This window comes from Rhamphochromis longiceps, linkage group LG8 (genome assembly GCF_057381845.1).
Source record: "Rhamphochromis longiceps isolate RC_006_pf linkage group LG8, R_longiceps_female_GT1.1, whole genome shotgun sequence".
NCBI lineage: Eukaryota > Metazoa > Chordata > Actinopteri > Cichliformes > Cichlidae > Rhamphochromis > Rhamphochromis longiceps.
In genome coordinates, this window is record NC_140564.1 from 26231471 (window position 1) to 26250814 (window position 19344).

The following is a 19344-nucleotide window of genomic DNA, read 5'->3' on the forward strand; positions in this document are numbered from 1 at the left end:
CTTTGTGCACCTGGTCACCCTATCTTACTCTGTGCCAAAATGTAGTGCAACAGCCGGGCTAGTCCTGTCTGGTCTGATTCCAATAAAACACTGAGCTGTCTACATCAATCCCAGACTACATTGTGTCTTTTTCTTATTGTTCTTTTCCCCTTCTTTGCTTTAATCGATTCTAACCTGCTGCTGTTCAGAGGCAAATCTGTGGGATGCTCAAAAGTTTATGTAAGAGAAGAAGAAGAGGGGAGGGAGGGTGGAGTGGAGGGAGGAGGAAAGAAGAGGGGAGGGAGATGCTTCTCATCAAGGCTGACCTATCATCACTTTTGGAGCCCTCTAGGTAATTTGCATGCCAAGGGGAGATGAGACTGTTTGGAATCCATTCAAGTCATCTGTGCAGCACTGTGGGTCTAATTGCCTGTCTGATGAACTAGTCTACCTGTGATGGTGCAAATTGCAGTGCAGAGATTCGCTGTTGTGCCGTGAACTCCTGCTGCCATCGCGCCTGCTTTCCTGAGCCGTCATTCACCATGCGAGACATCTGCGAGGCACGATGACAGCTGACAAGGAGAAGAGAAGGTAAAGCAGCGTGTTGCTTTGTTCATAGGGGCATTCATTTGGCAGCAATAAATCTTAATAGATCAAGTTTAAGTGAGTTGCCAGCTAACTGAGGTAAAGAAGTGAGGTCAAAGAGAGTGCTGTGGCCACTCTGGATGCCTCAGATCTTAACCACGGTGCACTGTTGACCTTCCACATCTCTTCATCAGTGGTGGGGGAACTATTAAAAAACAAAGACACTAAAAACTGCAAAAGATAGAATTCAAATACTTCAAGGTAAAGCTCTGGAATCAAATCTTTCAGTAGAAATGAGGCAATGTTAGCAGTAAAAACACTGAAGGTGAAGTAGGAATAAGCATGGAGATTGAAGAAGTGTCACATATTGAGAAATTCTCTAAACTCACACAGATTATGTCAAAAGTTCACAGTGTGATGAAGCTGAAACATGACTGTTTTTACAGTTCCTGTAAAGCTGAGGAACAATGTCACTTTATTTATTTATTTATTTTTCCTTACATCAGTTTGAACACAGAATCCAAGTCTGCAGAGTCACAACATTAGCAGGCAAAATGCAGAAAATGAACAATATTATCTTCCGATATCAAAGAGAGTACATTTTAAATAGTCTTTGAGAAAATGCACTTCATCCAGTATCATCTCACTTTTACTTTAGTGACTAAATGAGTGAGTTTTCTCTAGTTTATATGTATCTATGTTGTGTGCAGCATAGAGCATACTTGCAGTAAAATGGTGTTTATAAACTTACCTAACTTAATTTTAGGTAGTAAAATCTGATGTAAGTTTGATTGAGAGAAATTTAGTTCAGCCTTCTTTGCATTTCCTGACTTCTGCTTTCTGAAGAGCGATCAGCCGTGAGGCTGCTCGAAGGAGACGGCGAGTGGAGTCTGACGTGTTTGGGGATTTGTCTCGCCTCCTGCCGCTGCAGCCCTCCGTCAGAGCTCACCTGGACAAGCCCTCCGTCATTCGCCTGACCCTCAGCTACATACGCATGCACACACTGCTCAAAGGTAACAGCGCACATGTGAAGACATTTAACACCGTCTCTGACCTCTGTGTGTGAGATACACTCAGAGCAAACTGAATCACAAGGAGAAAAACACCACTTGAAGTCAGTAAATATACGCATTTACATATTTATGGCACCATTTATGTACTCGGCACTGATAGTAGTTTGCAGGCTTTAGAGAAAATATAGTGAAATATAGAGAAAACCTTCAAATGATGTAAATGCTTTGTTTCCTTTATTTCTCCTGAAATCTGGGAAATTCATACAAAACACCCCCCCCCCAAATAGCTCACAAAGTGTAGAGAACAAGCACAAAAATAGCTAAAACTGAAGTGTTAACAGTGCTGTTCAAAAATAATGTATTTCATAATACAAACAGATTTCCATTAAGGTGATATCCATAAATAAATACATGCAATTGGGCTGTTTAAACTATTTAATTCTTGCTGAGGTGTGTCTGGCCTATTTATTTATCAATCCATTATCCTGCCAAGGATCCCAGGAGTCTTTGTGTTTGCTCTGCGCCTGTCTTACAACAGTCAATCCATCCTCTTTAAATTCAGCTTGTGTTTGGGTTAAATTTGACCTGTTTTGACATTTGATAGCAGCACAAATGCTTTAAATGTTTCTAAAGTGACCTAAAACACACAGAAAATGACTAACATGACTAACAGGTGCTAAAAATATTTTACAAATGGATCTTACATCAATTTTAGGGAATCCTGCAACTGTGCATGCCATGTCTATGTGTATTTCATATGGGACAGTAGTGACAGTTCAAAGTGGACCTCAACACAATTGTATATGGTGTTTCTCTACTCAGTTTTAGCATTTAAAGTGTTTTCTTCCTCCAAGCCTCATTCACACATTCATACACAAGCCTTTTATCGAAACCCAGTTGCCGTTAACCACACATTCACACACTCATATTCATACTCTGATGGAAGTATTGGGGGGAGCTCATAGCTCTACCACCTGACCCAAAGAAATCTGCTAACAGAGTAAGAGTAAAACAGCATAAGAGTGATCATATATGGAGCACATAAGGAAGAGCGGCCGTACAGGGGTCACAGGATCTGTTGACACAAACACAAGATCTGAAATTTTTCGGCATGGCGGTGGAGTGGTTAGTACAGTTGCCTCACAGTTCCTGGTTTAAATTTCCTGTGTGGAGTGTACGTGTGCTCTCTGGGCCTTCAGGGGTTTCCTTCAGTTTCCTTTTGGCCCGTCTCCTCGTCTCCTCCCACGGTTCAAAGACATCCATGTTAGATTAACTGGTGAGTCGAAACTGGTTGTGGATGTGAGGCAGAATAAAGTGCTTGAAGTAGATGGAATAAAGCGGTGTATTAATGTGTGGTTAAAGTGTGAGTTGTAGCTAAAAGTGCTTTGTGTGGTCAGAAGAACTAAAAAAGCACAACACAAATGCAAGGACATCACGTGAGCACCCACAACGGAGCAAAATAATCTAAAAATAAACAAGTTAGAATTAAAGTCTGAAATCAGTCTGATTCGAGTTGAAACTAACTGAGATTATGAAGCTAACCAAGCTGCCAGTTCAGTGAGTGTGGAAAACACACGTGTGAGTCCCACATGCAAGATTTCCTACTGATGCTTTTAATGTGCAGACTAATCCTTTTTTTAAGCATTTTGTGTGTTTCAACTAACAATTAATCTCTAATTAACACTGATAATTATAAATGGCAGTTTTAATGATGTAAGAGTGAGGAAATGGTTAACAGCTGTAATGGTTATATAATAAAGCTCAACAGTTCACGTTCAGTAAAATACATTTAAATCATTATGGCTGTCTTAGGACATGAGGTTTGGTGATTACAGTGTTTTTTCTCTTTTTCTCTTACATCTAATAAATAGATTAATCCTCTATTTATTACCATCACAGAGACTATTTGTACAGAGTTGTAGTTCTGAGTCAAATCTTGGCTCCACACTTGGACATGAAATATGAGCAGTATGAAAGGGTTATGTAAGGCCATGTGCTTGCTTCGGCAAGCGCGTACGCTAAATTGGATACGATACAGAAAAGATTAGCATGGCCCCTGCGCAAGGATGACACGCAAATTCGTGAAGCGTAAGGCCATGTGCAAATTCATGTTTTCATCCCTTCATCCCAGAATATTGGGTTAATTCAACTTGATTTAATATTTTAATATTATTATTATTATGTGGTTTTCAGTGCCCCACTTCCAGTGGCTCAGTGTCCACAAACCACTACCATAACTTAACCCCAACACCAAGTCTTAGCACGGCAGATATTTAAATATGTGTGAAAAACCAAAATGATTTAGTCACTCTGAAAATCTAAAACTCAAGCTGGTTCTCACAGAGCAGAGAAACACACCCTTTTTTGTTTTTGCTTTTGTTTTTGTTCTTTTGTTTCCTGTGTGAGTTAATTTCACTCAGTCGTGCCGTTTAGATCATCAGTTCTCAAGAAAGCTAAAAACCACAATCTGTCAGTTCTGCACAGCCGTGTTGTGAGCAGACACCTTGGCCATCTCTTTAAAATTAGACACCTATAAAATTTGATGCTTTGCCGCACGTGCTGCATTTAGAAAACATCTGTCAATTGTATATACAAAAAATTAACAAGGGTTACACTATTCATAAAAAGGAACTGGACTAATAAAGACAAGTTAGGATAACAGGCTCGTGTAGTTTTTTCTGCTTACTTAAAAGGTTTTCAGATTAATACATTGTTAAAATGTGGAGATGCAAAAAAAAAGTGAAGAAAAAAAATTCAACGGGCTTGTGGGTTTTAGATTCAGATTGGTTTTAGAAAGAGGAAGTCTAAGATAACACAAGTACTAACAGCTGAAGCAAACACACAAAATGAAAAAGGAAACGCATCTTTTGTTATCCACTGAAAATGTAGACTAGAAAGCTTTGTCATATTAAAAAACACTCTGTTTGTCTTAGAAAATGATGGGATAAATGCCGGGAGTAGGCACATGATAACATATCAGCAAGCGGTGGAAGGTGGAGATGAACAGAGCGGCTGTGACGGAGCACAGGACGAAGAGGAGAAAGACACAGAGGAATTTGAAGCCTCGCAGGAGACAAACATGTACCTGGGGATCTTGGAGGGATTTGTCATGGTCTTGTCCACTGAGGGAGACATGATCTTTCTGTCTGACAATGTCAGCAAGTACATGGGCCTGACTCAGGTAAATAAACCCATATATATTCTTACTATTCTTTTAAATAACCAGTAGGATTCAGGACTGAAATACTCTTCTATGTTTTCTCAAAGACTGAGTTGATGGGACACAACATTTTTGAATATACTCATCCCTGTGACCATGAAGAAATCAGAAGTAATCTGCGTCTAACAGCAGGTGGGTATTTGAACATCAAGGATATATGTTTTTCATATATGTTGGACACCATTTCAAAGCAAATATCTAATCAGACAATCACACGGCAGCAACTCTGTGCATTTAGGCATGTAGATGTTGTCAAGGCGACCCACGGAAGTTCAAACTGAGCATTAAAACAGCAACTCAAATACCCACTCGTAGCATCCAAGACACGCAGAAGAGCATCTCTAAATCCACAACATGTTAATTTGAAGCAACTGGTTTACAGCAGCAGAAGACCACACTGGGTGCCACTTCTGCCGGACTCACCAAAATGGGACAAGGAAGATTATAAAAACATCACCTGCTCTGATGAGTGTCAGTTTCTGCTGCAACATTCACATGGTATGGTCATGATTTTGTGTAAACAACATTAAAGGATGGATCTATCCTGCCTTGAATCAACATTTCAGTCTGGTGGTGGACGTATAATAGTGCGGGGGATCTTTTCTCGTCACACTTTTGGCCCTTTATGACCCACTGAACCAAATGACGCACTTTAAACACCAGAGCCTATCTGACTATTTCCATTGAGCATGTACTGATGACAGGTTCTTGTCTCAAAGCTCAAATCATCTCAAGCTGGTTTCCTGAACATGAAAATGAGTTCACTGTACTCAAATAGTCTCGACAGTCACCACATCTCTTCAATGGAATGGGAGATTCCCATCATTGATGCGTAGCTGATAAACCGGCAACTAAAGAAGTTCTGAAGCCATAAAGGTGGTTTAGCATATTGTACCTAACAAAGTGTCCAGTGAGTATATAATCATACAGCTTTGTCCATGTGGCTAAATTAATTACTTATTTTTAGAGGAAGTTTGGTACGGTGAGAAGAGGGACTTTGTCATGAGGATAAAAAGTGCTCTGACTCACAGAGGAAGAACCGCCAACCTCAAGTCGGCTACTTGGAAGGTTCGTGAGAAACAGTATCGCTTAAAAATATCTTTTTTAAAAATGGCCCCCTGGTCTACATCATGATGATTTTTTATCACACCTCCCATTTCCAACTCTGTGAGTTCAGGTTCTGCACTGTCAGGGCCGAGCAAAGGTGTGCGTGGACCCGTCTGCAGTTTCCTGTCTGCTCCTGACCTGTCGGCCTCTGCCTCTCTCACACACCCTGCTCAGCAGATACACCTTCACCAGCCAGCACAGCATGGACATGAGGTTTACCTATTGTGACCAGAGGTGTGTACATGCATTCAACCAAAGGTGGAATTTGTTGTTTATTAAAAGGATTGTCTTTTTGTAATTACTCTTCAACTAGTAGCTTAGATTAATTAGTGCTTGTGAATAAGCGGAAATAAGTAACAACGGGAAAAAAACCCCAACAAAAAAACCCCCATGCAGAAGCATTTTTAACCACCATATATATATTACTTTAATACATTTAAAATGAATGCAGGATGTTAAGTTGAAAAACAGGAACATGTCTGGTAATCTTATTATGCAGTGCTGGATATTATGAAATTATATTTTTTCAAAAAGGGACAATTTTCGAAGCCAATTCGGAGCCAATTTCGTTTAAAAACTGTGCTGCATTAAGTGTTCTATCTGAACCCTCAGCCAAGAAAGCTCAACCAAAAAATCGGCTACACTATACAGTTCAAACATTAAAGTAGAAATCATTAAAACAAGTTTCATTATGATTCTGGTTAGAAAATCCTGATATGTCATAGTTATAGCAGATTGGTAGTTAATAACCTTCAGTGTAACACATTTCAGGGCCTGACCTATGTTTATATAAACAACTCTGTGGTTATAATGCAAACCCTTGCCAGCTGAGAATGAGTGCACAGCATAATGTGTGACTTTATGAAAGCAGTGAATTGTAAACTTGCTTTTGGTGTTGGCTTTTGCACTTTTGTCATTGGAATTAAAGAAGAATGACTGTGCAGTTGTTTGTAAAGGCAACAGTGACTGGTTTATTAACATGATTTTAATCCTCAGTGTTGCTGACTTGCAAAATAAAATCATTTTGCCTCGTGTGTGTTTCTGTGTGTGCAGAGTGACTTCTCTTTTGGGCTACAGACCTGAGGAGCTGCTGGGCCGCTCCATCTATGATCTCTGTCACGCACTGGACACAAGATGTTTGAACAAAAATCATCTAAACCGTAAGCACTGACACACAGACACAGACGTGCACGCGCACACACTACACTCCTATAAATACTTAACTAACTAACTTAACGTATTTCCCCGCAGTGTGTCTGAAGAACCAGTCAGTCAGCGGTCAGTACAGGATGCTGGTGAAAGGTGGAGGTTACGTCTGGGTGGAGAGTCACAGTGCTGTCATCCCCAGCGTCCGACCCTCCAGGTCCAGACCTGGCATCCCCCAGCCGCTCTGCATCCTCAGCGTTACCTACGTCCTCAGGTGTGTGCATTATTTTTGAAACCGCTTTGATTTAGCATGGCCATCACAGTAAACATGTTATTGGCTTTATTTCTAACCAGATTGGTAGCTCCATTGTCACCTCCTGACCCAGGACCAGGCCCTATCTCTTAACCCAAATCAATTTTAAGAATCATTTCTGGTGGTTTACCCAGACTACAGTGATGCATTAACTTCCAACATGCGACTCTGACAATAAACGATCCTTTCAGTGATTAATGGCCATCAATTTCAACCAGTCCACAAAAATGCCTACCACAGGTCTTTATAACATCCAGGGTGTTTGCACAACCTGGAGCACTGATGTCCCAAATGGAAACGTGCTAATGGGAAAGGGATTAAAAAAGGTGTTTGCAGGTAGATTTGTACGCCATAGCATCTATTATTTGTGAAGGGGAGAATATGAATCGAATAACTTAAAGCAACATATTATTATCTTTGAGGCTGTAACTAAGGATGATAAGTTATTGAAAATTAATTTGTTGATTATGTCTTAATAGAGAAATGTAGTATGATGACCTGTAGGGTTCCTCAGTAGTCTGGGCCTGGACCTCCTGTTTTCTTTATACATGTTACCCCTGAGGCATGTCATCCACAGCAATGGTGTGAGTTTTCCTTTTTATGCAGATGACACACAGATGCGCGTCTATTTTAACCTCAGTGACATTCTCTTAAAATCAAATCATTGAGTGACTGCATCCAATATATTAAATGCTGGATGATACAGAAGTTCTTGGAACAAAATATGGATAATTAAAACTGAAGTAATTGTTACTGGCCCCAGTGAATCTGACACGCTCACATGGACACACCTGAACTGTCTGTAAAGTTGGGCCAGTACTGTAAAAACTTTGGCATCAGTTATAACAACCAGGTAGCACTGAATAACTTTTCAGTTCAGTTTTTCAGTCTCGTTAAAGTAGCTTAGGAAACTTATCAGCTCAGTTTTATTCAAAGGAAATCTAGAGAAAATCGCACATTTGTGTGTTAGATAAGTAAAACTCATACGCAAACTATTGCTGATTCGAACTGAAACTTCTTACTAAAATCAAAAAAACAACACATCACTCCCGTTTCGGCTTCACTTCACTGGTTAACTGTTAATTTTAGAACTGATGTTGTTGTTGAATTTTAAGGCCAGCTGGCATCTGACATATTTGCCTGGTTTAAAGCTGCTGGGCAACCCACAATCATCGGTTGAGAGTCAATGGTGATCTGGCTTTTTCTGTTAGGAGATCCATTCTTTGAGACAATCTTTCTTTGAGATAAGCTGTTTTTTTTCTCCATCTTGTCTCCCAAAGCACTTGGGAACTTTCTTTTAAAGAAATTCATAAAATATAAAATATCTCCTTTGCAAAAACTCAGATAAAAGTGAAAACTCTGAAGGTAGAATGTTTTTTTGTCGTTGCTGTTTTAATACAACTCAGAGTGCTGTTATTTACAGATGTTTAATATTGTGTGCATGTGTGTGTCACAGTGGTGTGGAGCAGCCATCTCTGCAGCTCTCCCTGGACCAGACTATCCACAGATATTTGAATTGAAATCGAGATCTGAAGAGATGTCTGCGAAACCCTCCGTCCTTCTGGGAGCCCTCATCGATTATTTCTATTAATCAAATTTCATTAAATTTTTGACTTTTAAAATCAGAGTGGCTGACTCTGTGTCTTGATGCAGATTATTGTATGCATTATTTGATGAAGAGTGTTTGGATTTAGACTGTTGTTTGTTAATTACATCCACAAACTTGTAAAAGGATGTTTTGTTAGTTCAGGTAGATATGTTGTTGTATTTGGAGTTTTTCCCTTCACAGTTTCTGTCTTACACTTTTGCAGAATTACTGCAGTATGACAGCTTCTCATTCTCTAAAACAAAAAACTGAAAGCCTAGGTGTAGACTGTGGTTGATAGTCAGTTGACGGGGTGTTCTGAGAGTTCAAATATGTTGATGAAAGCAGGCAGTTTGACTTTTTCTTGACCTCCCTGGGCCTGACCTTACTTCCTTTGGGGTTTCCTTCTGAGCCACCTGACACGTGGGGTGACATCTCACTGCCAGCCATAATGCAGCGCGCACACAGACACACAGACATGCACATACACACACATACAGGCTATATAGAGAGAGATACGCATTGTGCTGATGTGGAGATGTGAGTAGACGCAAGTCAAAGCCACAGCTTCCTGAATAGAAACACACGATAGGAAAGTTCTCATGGGAACTCTGTCAACTTTTAACCTCTTGGCCTCTAAATGCACGCAACACACACACACACACACACACACACACACACACACACACACACACACACACACACACACACACCAGGCTGTTTCGAGTTTCAGTTCAGTTAGTTTTACTACTATTGAATCAAAGTGAATCAAAACATTCTCTGTAAATGAAAACAGTCCGAAAATTTACAAAAAACACATGATGAATATAGTTTTGTTAATAAGAAAATTATGAAAACCCCAAATTATTTCTCTGTGTCCGCTGTTCACAAACATATGTTGTTATACCAACATAGCACCTGCTGAATGAGCATGCTCTTCAGCTCCTCCTTTGCATCTCTGCTGTAACTGTGATCCAGGAAGCACTGATGTGGTTATTCACGGTGTCTAGACTTCTCTGGTAAAACATAACTGTGCTGAAAGTCGTTTTAGCCACCATAGTTATATATAAAACTAGTGTTTCACTGACTTTATTTCAGCATATGTTGAACCCTTTGAAGTTATAATGCTTTGTTACGCATCAAACCATTGTTTCTCAACATTTTTTAGCGATGTACCCTGAGCTTAAAATACTTTTTCCACCAAGTGCAACCTCAAACCAAAAACAGAAAAGAAAAAAATGTGAGAGATGAAAAAGAACCCCCATAACTGCGTATAACATTAGATTAACAAGAAGATGATATCATAGGTGTACAATCGGAGTCTCTCTGCTAAGTTGTGCTTAAATTGAATGACAAACATGGGCTGTTTTTTCACCAAGGATCTTAGTCATCTGTAAACAAATGTCAGTTGCTTTCACCTTTTGTGAGGCTTAACGGCCGTTGACTTTGTCATAACATTGGAAACAGAACTTTCCAGACTTATTTTTCATTAAACTTACAATTTATTTCATAACTTGGGGGAACTTGAAAGCAAAAACTGACATAATCGAGACTATCTCAAAAATGATGCTCTTATTTGGGGAAAACTCAGCAAAGGACATTGGCTGTCTCAGTGTTGGAAGAAGATGCAGTCTCCCAGCATATTCATCTATGATGCTAAAAGAATCAAGTGCCTCCAGTGCTGATAGCCTAAAGGGAAAAAGGTGGCACATACACGAAAATGGTTCTGATTAAGCACGTTTGTTGACATGACCAGAATAAATTTAGATTTTACAACTTTTTCCTGTAGTTTTGTTCAAATTCTGCCCATTTAGCTTTGGGTAATTAGCACTGGAAAATACTGGCTCCAACTCAGAGGCGGAGCCAGACATTTGAAACACCCGGGGCTTAGCCCAAAGAGTAGTATGCATGTGGGATTTTTTTTTTTTTTTTTTGGGGGGGGGGGTGTAGAAATGACTGAAAGATTAATAGGCTCTGTTCAAAAAAGAATGACTTCATAGAGGGAAAAATATATATCACATGTGCAGGACACCTTAAACTAGTTTTTTAATTAAGCAGCGAGGCAGAACAAGGTCAGGGCTGTATCAAGACACGAGGACTAAACCCCAATTCAACCAGACCCAGAACTGATCCAGAATTAAAACAGGACTACAACAGTTCAAAATCAGGACTACTGAGGACTTAACCAAGACAGAACCAGAATCAGAACTAGATGATAGCAGCACTAAAAATCATCATAGACCTGCACTACACTTATTTTTTAATTCTACCAAAGTACAATATTTAGATTGAGAAAAGTTTATATAATTATTTAGCCTTGTTGTGCAAACAAGCCTGCAAAACTTAATAAATATAGAATTTGAAAAATAACAAACCTAAAAAGAAACACTAGGTACGAGATACATGAGGACCTGTGATACGGTGATACTTTTGGTAAACAACCATTTGACTAACATGTGTGTCTCACCTGCTCCTGTTCATCTGTTCAGTCCTCGTTCTCCTCTCTCTCTCTCTTTGTGCTGACAATCATCAAATATACAGTTGAAACCAGATATTTACTCTTCAGATAAAAACACTTTTTTAATTGTAACATCAAATCAGACTAAATGTTTATTTTTTTAGATAAATATAAAAACATATTTGTTAACTTTAAGAGTAAAGAGAGAAACTATCTGTATTTCTTAATTGCAAATGGCACCAAATTGTATTCAAACTTGAGCCACACTTATGGAGCTCCACAGTTCTTTTCCTGGTGTTTTGGTTGATATCTCTTGATTTTCCCATGTCAAAGAAACAGGCTCTGTGTTTTGCCTTATATGCATCCACAGCTGTGCCACCAATTTACTCACATGGACTCTACTAACCTATCAGAAGCTTCTTCAGCTCAGAATGGAATCGTCTGGAGTTTTCTTATTAATTAACAATAAATTTAGTGTACATGTACTCCTAAATTTGATGAAAGTGATAAAAATAGCTCTGTCTCTCTTTATTCTGAAATTTAACTAATTCAAAATATATTTCAATATTTATCTAAAACAAAAATTTACTCTAAATTGATGTTGTACAGTAAAAATGTTTTATGTTTTCTCCCTAAAGTGTATGTAAATATCTGGTTACAAATGTGAATATCCTGCTGTGTACTGAAATCCCTCTTGTTTTGCATAGAAATATACTGAACAACATACAAAGCATAATATATAAAATAACATTTACCTGAGTTTTTTCTTTGAAAGAACCCTCGAATGTCCATTCTTATATTTCAGTACATAACTGAAACCGATTTAGTCGGGGAGGGTAAGAACTGAAAATATGAAATAAACACACGTAAGCTAAGACTCTCTAAAAAAAAAAAAAAGCATTTGTTCGGCTTTTCATTTTGCCATTTGTTGATTCACTTGAAGAGCAAGTAACATAATATTGGTCAAGTGATCAGTTTCATATCAATCTTTCGTGATGCACCGTCATATTTACATTATTTGTACGGTACGAATGATTTGCTTTGGTACCTGGTCAAACTTAAGCTCTCCTTAGTATGGCTGGCTCCGTCTCTCCAACAGTGCACTCACGGGCAGCAGCTGCCCCGCCCCCTCGCTCAGTCGCTTAGTGCCTGAGCTTGGATCATACCAATATCAGGGGGGGATTCACGCACAGTCGTAAATTCCCACAGTGTGCACTATGTGCTTCGAATATTGTGTGTACTTTTTGTTTTATACAGTTGTCAGCCAGACATCTAACTATGAAAAAATTACACTCCAAAATACCCCGGGCTTCTGACAAAACAACCCGGGCTTAAGCCCCGTAAGCCACCCCCCCGCTCCGCCCCTGCTCCAACTGATAACTCTGGTCATTAGATTTTTTTTTTTAATGGAAGGTTTCTTTGCAAAGGTAGTTCTTGTTAAATCTGGGAAAGTAAAAACAAGGAAATGTAAAAGTCAAACGCTGTCTGCGAGTTGGAATTTGCTAATTCATTCAGTATGTGGAGTAAAAGCTCTTGTTACAAAACAAACAAACAAAATAACAGCTTGTCATTTTTTTAGAGCTTTGTCACTAAGTGGTATGACAGAATAACAGAAACAGAATAAACAGAAACACAATATCACAGCAGATGTGAAGGTAAAATTATTAATCAAGCAAATATTTAATGTTTTAACTAATCTTATCTCATTGTCCCACTATCCAAACATATGAAACCAAATTTATGTTTTAATGTTATTTGTACATTTTCTTTCACATTTTCTTGGCTCAGGAAGCTCATTGCAGTTTCAAAGTAGAAGGCCTGCAATGATTTGCATTCTCATCCTCACACTGATGCAGTGACACCAGAATGTGGGAACAATGTTTGCACCATCTAGTGTTGAATGCTAGTCACTGAAGCAAACCCAGTCGCAGTGTTAGTTGAAACTTTCATCAGTCTTTTTAGTTTTGGCTACAGCTTAATGTTCTGCATGGATCAAAACCATCTCATGTGACTTGTGATTCTGGAAAGCATCCAACAACAATAGTTTTTATTTACGTGCTCATAAAAAGCACAATAAAAAAACATTCATATTACTTTTAATGTGTATTTACCTTTTTACTATCCGAAACTTATGGATAGATTTAATGAAAGAGTCACCAGAGGTAGAGCTTTTCTGGATTCTTGAAGAGAATCTGAGAGGATTATTTTGCTAAATTGTACATTTCTTATCATAACTACAGTGGCCCTGAGAGGTCTTTTAAGCATGTCACAGCGAAATCCTTCACGTTTTAGTTTTTGACACTTCCGCAGCTTTTCTGCCACATTATTGTTTCCCTTAAATCACTTCTGTTGTGCATTTTTCCAAGTGATTAAGTTGCATTGCGTTCGACCTCCCAGGGCTACTATACATGTCTTTACAAAGACCTTTCAAATATACAGTAATACGAAAGATATCTGACGTTTTCTTTAGCTTATTAGACTAATAAATCACAAATTAATCCCACTCCAGAAAATCTTTGAATCCATTGAGTACATTTTGCATGGAACATAACTACCTGTTCGCAATGCAAAAAGTGTTTCTTCATATGCTATTATGTGTAAAGACCCTCAGGTTATCAACTTCCTGAAACAAGTTGTTTTTGTTCTCTTCTGACTGAGAACAAACAGGTCTGAATAGCAGGTGGGCGGACCCCCCTGTGCTTACAGTGCTTGAAATGACCATATTAAGAATATCTGCTCTCAGTGACATCATAAAAATCCAAGAGCCCTCAGAGTTGTCTGAATCCTGAGCCTTAGACTCACAGACGTTAATTGTAAATCTTACTATTATTATTGTTATTATTAATTAGGTTTTGGCCATCCACCTTTTTTAAAAGCATGTATACAGAAACCAATGAAAAGTGAAATAGGCCAACTTAAAAACAAATTAAAGGGAATTGAAGATCAGTAACATTAATAACCAATATAAGTCCATATTTATAAATATTGATTCTTTAATGAAGGATATCATAACATACGCAGCAATCACAACATCATGACATAACACCATAATCAAAGAAAACATGGGGAAATAATATTTTGTAATCTTTTTCAACATGCTATAGTTCATCAGATTTATTAGGTGTACTGTAACCATATTGGTTGTCAAGGTGACCCAGATGACCGTTGCTGCCTTGCACATTGCTTCAGAGCCCTGTTCACTGCGGTTTCACCAAGTGTTCAGCCACACAGAGTGGAGATAAGAGGTGGAGGAGGCAGAGTCCAGTTTCGTCAGATCCCATTTTACATTCTAGTTTCACAACGTTCTCACGCAGGAAGGCAGGAAGACCAGGTTTAAACTCATATGTGCTTCCTGGGAGAGCAACACATGAGTCCTCTGGGTCTAGCCCTGTTTACGTCAAGCCCCCATTACCTTTTCCTACCCTCTTCTCCTCCCCCGACACACCCCTATGGTTGGGTGGGTGTTGTCAGGCCCTCAGCCAATGACATTACAGCGAATACCCTTTGAACAAGCCACGATAAATCAATCTGTGTCACTGGAGGGAGGAAAACAGGCAGAGGGAAGGATCTTAAAGATAAACTGGAAAGCATTGCTATAGTGATGAGAAAGAACTTTGCACTAATATCCTAATGAAATGAAGACCTACAGTTTCATGTAACTGTTAGTAATTATTTTATTGTGGAATTATAAAAACATATCTAGATGGAAAAGTGCGTGAAAACAGATATGAATGAAAGTGACCTCTGGTGGTCTGTTCAAAGTTCTCGGACTGATTTTGGTTTTACGTGTCAGCCAAAGAACAGGATTCACTGCCAAAGAAATAACCACGACTTCCTTACATTTTGCATTTATATGTTTTGCTTAGTTGGTTAGAAAATGAAGAAACTTGTATCTTAAATCTCACAACGCAGTCTTATGCAGTGATGACAACTGTGTGCTTAATGGAAGAAACTGTCTGCAAGTTGGAATTTGCTACTTCATTCAGTATGTGGAGTAAAAGCTCTTGTTACAAAACAAACAAACAAAATAACAGCTTGTCATTTTTTCAAAGATTTGTTACTGTGTTACATGACAGTTGTGCATGGACAGGAAAGTTGGGAGAGAAGAACTATGTATATGTCACACTGTGGTTAAATGGTGAGTAGGTTTGCAATCTGTCTAATCAACAGATATTGCCTGAGAATTTATATGTCTGATTTTTCAGGCTTATGATGCGGCAACATGTATTACTTCAGTTATCATCTGTTTGTGTAAGATCTAAGATGTGTTTCTTATTGTTCTTGTTGGTCACAGTCATGTGACCTGTCACAGGTGATTTAAGATGTGTTTTACTGTCTGAAGAAGAGCAAGTATGCTCAAAATGTTACAAGGTGCTAGAGGCGATAAATAAGCTAATTTGAGACGTGCCCCGTATGATGGTGAGAATGTGCCTGGATTTTTTTTTTATCCTGTTTTAGAGGGTAAAGGGAAGACAGCAAATGGCCTGAGCCAGATTCACATTATGTATTTTTATTATTTAGTTCCAAGGTACAGCACTTTGCATCATCTGTGGTGGTTTTAAAGTGCTTTATAAATAAAGATGCTGATGAATTACTCAAACCAACCTGTTTGACACCCAACAATCATGTCGTGTTCTAACTCACTTAAATCCCATTTCTTCCCAATCAGATGCTTGGTTTGAATTTACTATCATGTGACTTGCTGATTTGCATTTTGTATCTTTAAATTTGATGATGTGGAAGATCTTGCTCTTCTCTTTTCATTTTTTTCTGTACCTGAATGGGATTGAATACATCCACAATCCTTTAGCTTCAGTTGTATATACAGCTTAAGATTATCTTTACTGCTGTTTTCTTATCTAACAAAATGGAGACAGAGAGCAAGCATGAGTGTTCAGCCTAGGGTATGACCTTTCTCTCCTGCCTGTCGTACAAAACTAAAATCCAGCCTCATTCCAGCTTGATGTTTGTGTTACCCTTACCATTCGATAAAGCTGTACCACAAAAACAGAACAATAGAAGGATAACGACTACTGGATGAGTGATTACTCTCGATTATATTTTCTAAATGACAACAGAGTGACAGTACCAGAAACTGAAAGCATTCAGATTTGAAGCCTGATCAACCTCATATGTATTTGGACATATGTTGCAAAATTAACTACTATTCAATATGCTTTTCATATTCTGTCTCCTCTGTTTAAGCATATGGATGAACATTTGCACATGCACGCAGAAAGTGAATCTAATCTTATCTTATGTGCAGAGTCCACATGTGTAAGCACAGGTCATTCAGACAAGCTCAGCACTGGTTCTTTGTAGAGTAGCGGATCATTTACACACACATATGTTTGTGTGTATGCGTGTAATTATGTCAGCATGTTAGGAAAGGTCGTCACGCTATCTTGGTTGTGCTTTATCAATGGGAGTGAATCGAGTGTCATGTTTAACGAGTAAAAGTGTGGAGCATTAGCATTTTTATAAATTTATGTTGATATAATGGCTACTGCTGTGAAGTGAGACAGAGATTTACAGCAGATATATCTCTAAATCGCACTCCATTGTGTCTGACTGTTTTTTATGTTTTATGCATAAAATACCAGAAAAAGCTTCGCTGATCGGAAGATCAGCAGGTTGTTCCCGTGATACCCCCCTGCCCTTCTGCTGACTCAAGAGACAACTTGAGCAACCTGGTAGTGACGTCAAACTCTGTGGAGGACACCAGGACACCAGGACAGCCTCACCTCCACAGACACACACAAATTAAGTACTATTTAAAAATACAACAGATCCTTTGTACTCCTTTTGTTCATAGGTCCATAAATTTTCAACCCACTCAAAATTTGTATTAGAAAAGAACAGAAGAGTAATTTTGGAAAATTATTACATGTATCTGTTTAGAGTAGAGTTTGCATGTTGTCCCTTTGCCTGCATGGGTTTCCTCTGAATGCTTTTGAATACATCCTCTCACAGACCAGAGACATGCTTGTGATTCTAACTTGGCCATGGATGTAAGTATGTAACAGAGTGCTGAATGGTTAAAATTTGACACGTCTAAAGCGCTCTGAGTGGTCATAAGATTAGATAAGCAGTATAAATCTCAGTGCATTACATTAACTTACACATTTAAGGACTAAGCACATGGTAAAATATGAATAAATAGTGGAAAATGGAGAAGATTGGAGCATTTTATGTGGGGGATGGGATTAAGAGGAAAATTCAAGTCCTCGGAGGAGACAAACATGTACCTGGGGATCCCGGAGGGATTCGTGATGAATTTGCGACCTAATGTCATTCACACATGTGCAAACCACGAGTTCCCAAAATTATGACTTTAACCACAAACAGCTGCACAGATAAACTTGCAGGAACAGCATTCATGCATAGACAGATCACAAATAAAAGGTGGGCGTTTTGCTTGTAGAATGACATTTGTAGGGACGACGGCGTATCAACAAAACTGCTAGGTCTACAGGTGCTATATTATTAGGTTTTAGTTTAGTTTTTTTCCTGTATCAGCTCTTGAAATCCAGTGTTGAAACTGTCAAAAACCAATCATTTGCTGTCAAAACTGCAAATTTTAAGCTTTTATTCTCAGCACGCTGGTGAATCTCACCTGAATGTCTCAGTTTGCAATGTTGCTCTACCTCTTTGGTCAAGATTAATAACTAAATTTCTGGTGGTCCTCCAGCAATTTAGTGCCACTAAACATGGGCTTATGCTGACTTCCAGTCGAGCAAGAGGACAACATGAACCAGGAGTCCTATTATAGCTTTGTCAAGGGAGGGCAAGGTGTGGATGCATCGCATTTAATGTCTGGTGGCACGAATTAGGCCATATCTATAAACCTTAGCTTTGCTTTATGTTCTTTCTTTATATATTTCTTGGGCTTACAGCCTTTGTTGTGAGACAACAGCGGTGAGAAGACAGGAAAGCTGGTGAGAGAGAAAAAGGGGGGAAATTTTAACCAGGCTATTTAAACATGTTTATGTTTTTGATTTAAACAAAGGCTATGTCATAATGCCATATGACATACTGGCCACCTGTTAAACCTAGTGAGCCAGACTTTCACTCTGTTTTGTATTATTTCTTACTCTGAAATGAAAGCATGCTAAATATGAAAACAAACAGAAGTGATAAATTGGCTTTAGTTTCTTTTTCACATTATTCAACTGAATCTGACAATAATTATTTGTGCTAACTGTCACAAACTGGAAATGACCAGATCACTTCCCTCATTAATTATTGATGCCTGTGACTGAGGTTAATGACTGATTCAGGCACAATGGGCCTTTTGAATATCTCGCGTCTGACTCACCCTCTCGCTTCTCTCATGGCTGCGTGTCGCTCGCCCAGCAGATCAGGGAACTGCTGATGACAGCAGACGAGGCAGAGAGATCCTTTGATCAAACCACAAAGTACAAAACTATATCACTGTGGCCCCTGAACAAAAGCTAATGAATGACCAGGCTGGTGCTCGTCGTGTAGCTGCAAGCTTGCTGTCAAGATTAATGTCTTGAGGTTTTACTTAGAAGGGAAGAAAAACAAACAAACAACAAAGACTCATTCATAATTTGAACCATAAACAAGAAATAAACTTGTTTACTTGTTACCTAAATGGGCTTCAAATATTACAGCTTCCTCCAGCCTAACATGAATTTATTACAGAAACTAATGGAGTTGCAATATGGCATTTCAGATCTTTAAATCTCTGCAGTCTTCGTATCTGAATCGTTCCTGACAGAAATATTTAATTCTGCGTTCTTCTTAACCTTAAAGTGGAGTGGTGGGGTCATTTATGACATATTCATATACTGTTGTAATATTTTTTGATTCTAACAGTGCTGTCAGTCTACGTCTTCTACAACCTTTCAGGGTTTGTTACAAATTGTTTTGGGTTTTTTTTTCCAATATATAAGATTTGATTCAATTGTAATT

At 38.7% G+C, this 19344-nt stretch overlaps 1 protein-coding gene and 1 non-coding gene across 2 annotated transcripts; both read left to right on the forward strand.

Annotated features, from left to right (window-relative positions):
- The first annotated feature begins 367 nt into the window (after nucleotides 1-367).
- Nucleotides 368-9064, forward strand: LOC146663839 (endothelial PAS domain-containing protein 1-like). The gene is made up of 9 exons (XM_085415328.1): nucleotides 368-570; nucleotides 1411-1577; nucleotides 4511-4758; nucleotides 4845-4929; nucleotides 5765-5865; nucleotides 5975-6138; nucleotides 6958-7064; nucleotides 7156-7324; nucleotides 8820-9064. Exons 1-9 carry the CDS (start codon nucleotides 545-547, stop codon nucleotides 8881-8883), a joined length of 1131 nt encoding a protein of 376 aa, XP_085271454.1. The 5' UTR covers nucleotides 368-544; the 3' UTR covers nucleotides 8884-9064.
- LOC146663840 (U6 spliceosomal RNA) lies at nucleotides 3571-3678 on the forward strand. The gene has a single exon (XR_014913122.1). It is a non-coding gene; the product is annotated as a U6 spliceosomal RNA (small nuclear RNA).
- Nucleotides 9065-19344: the final 10280 nt, after the last annotated feature.

Bases quoted from the DNA above. Each gene is read 5' to 3' on its own strand.
- LOC146663839 (XM_085415328.1), top strand. From the start codon at position 545: ATGACAGCTGACAAGGAGAAGAGAAG. The intron at 4,930-5,764 runs GTGGGTATTTGA...ACTTATTTTTAG, and splicing joins TAATCTGCGTCTAACAGCAG to AGGAAGTTTGGTACGGTGAG. The intron at 6,139-6,957 runs GTGTGTACATGC...CTGTGTGTGCAG, and splicing joins TTTACCTATTGTGACCAGAG to AGTGACTTCTCTTTTGGGCT.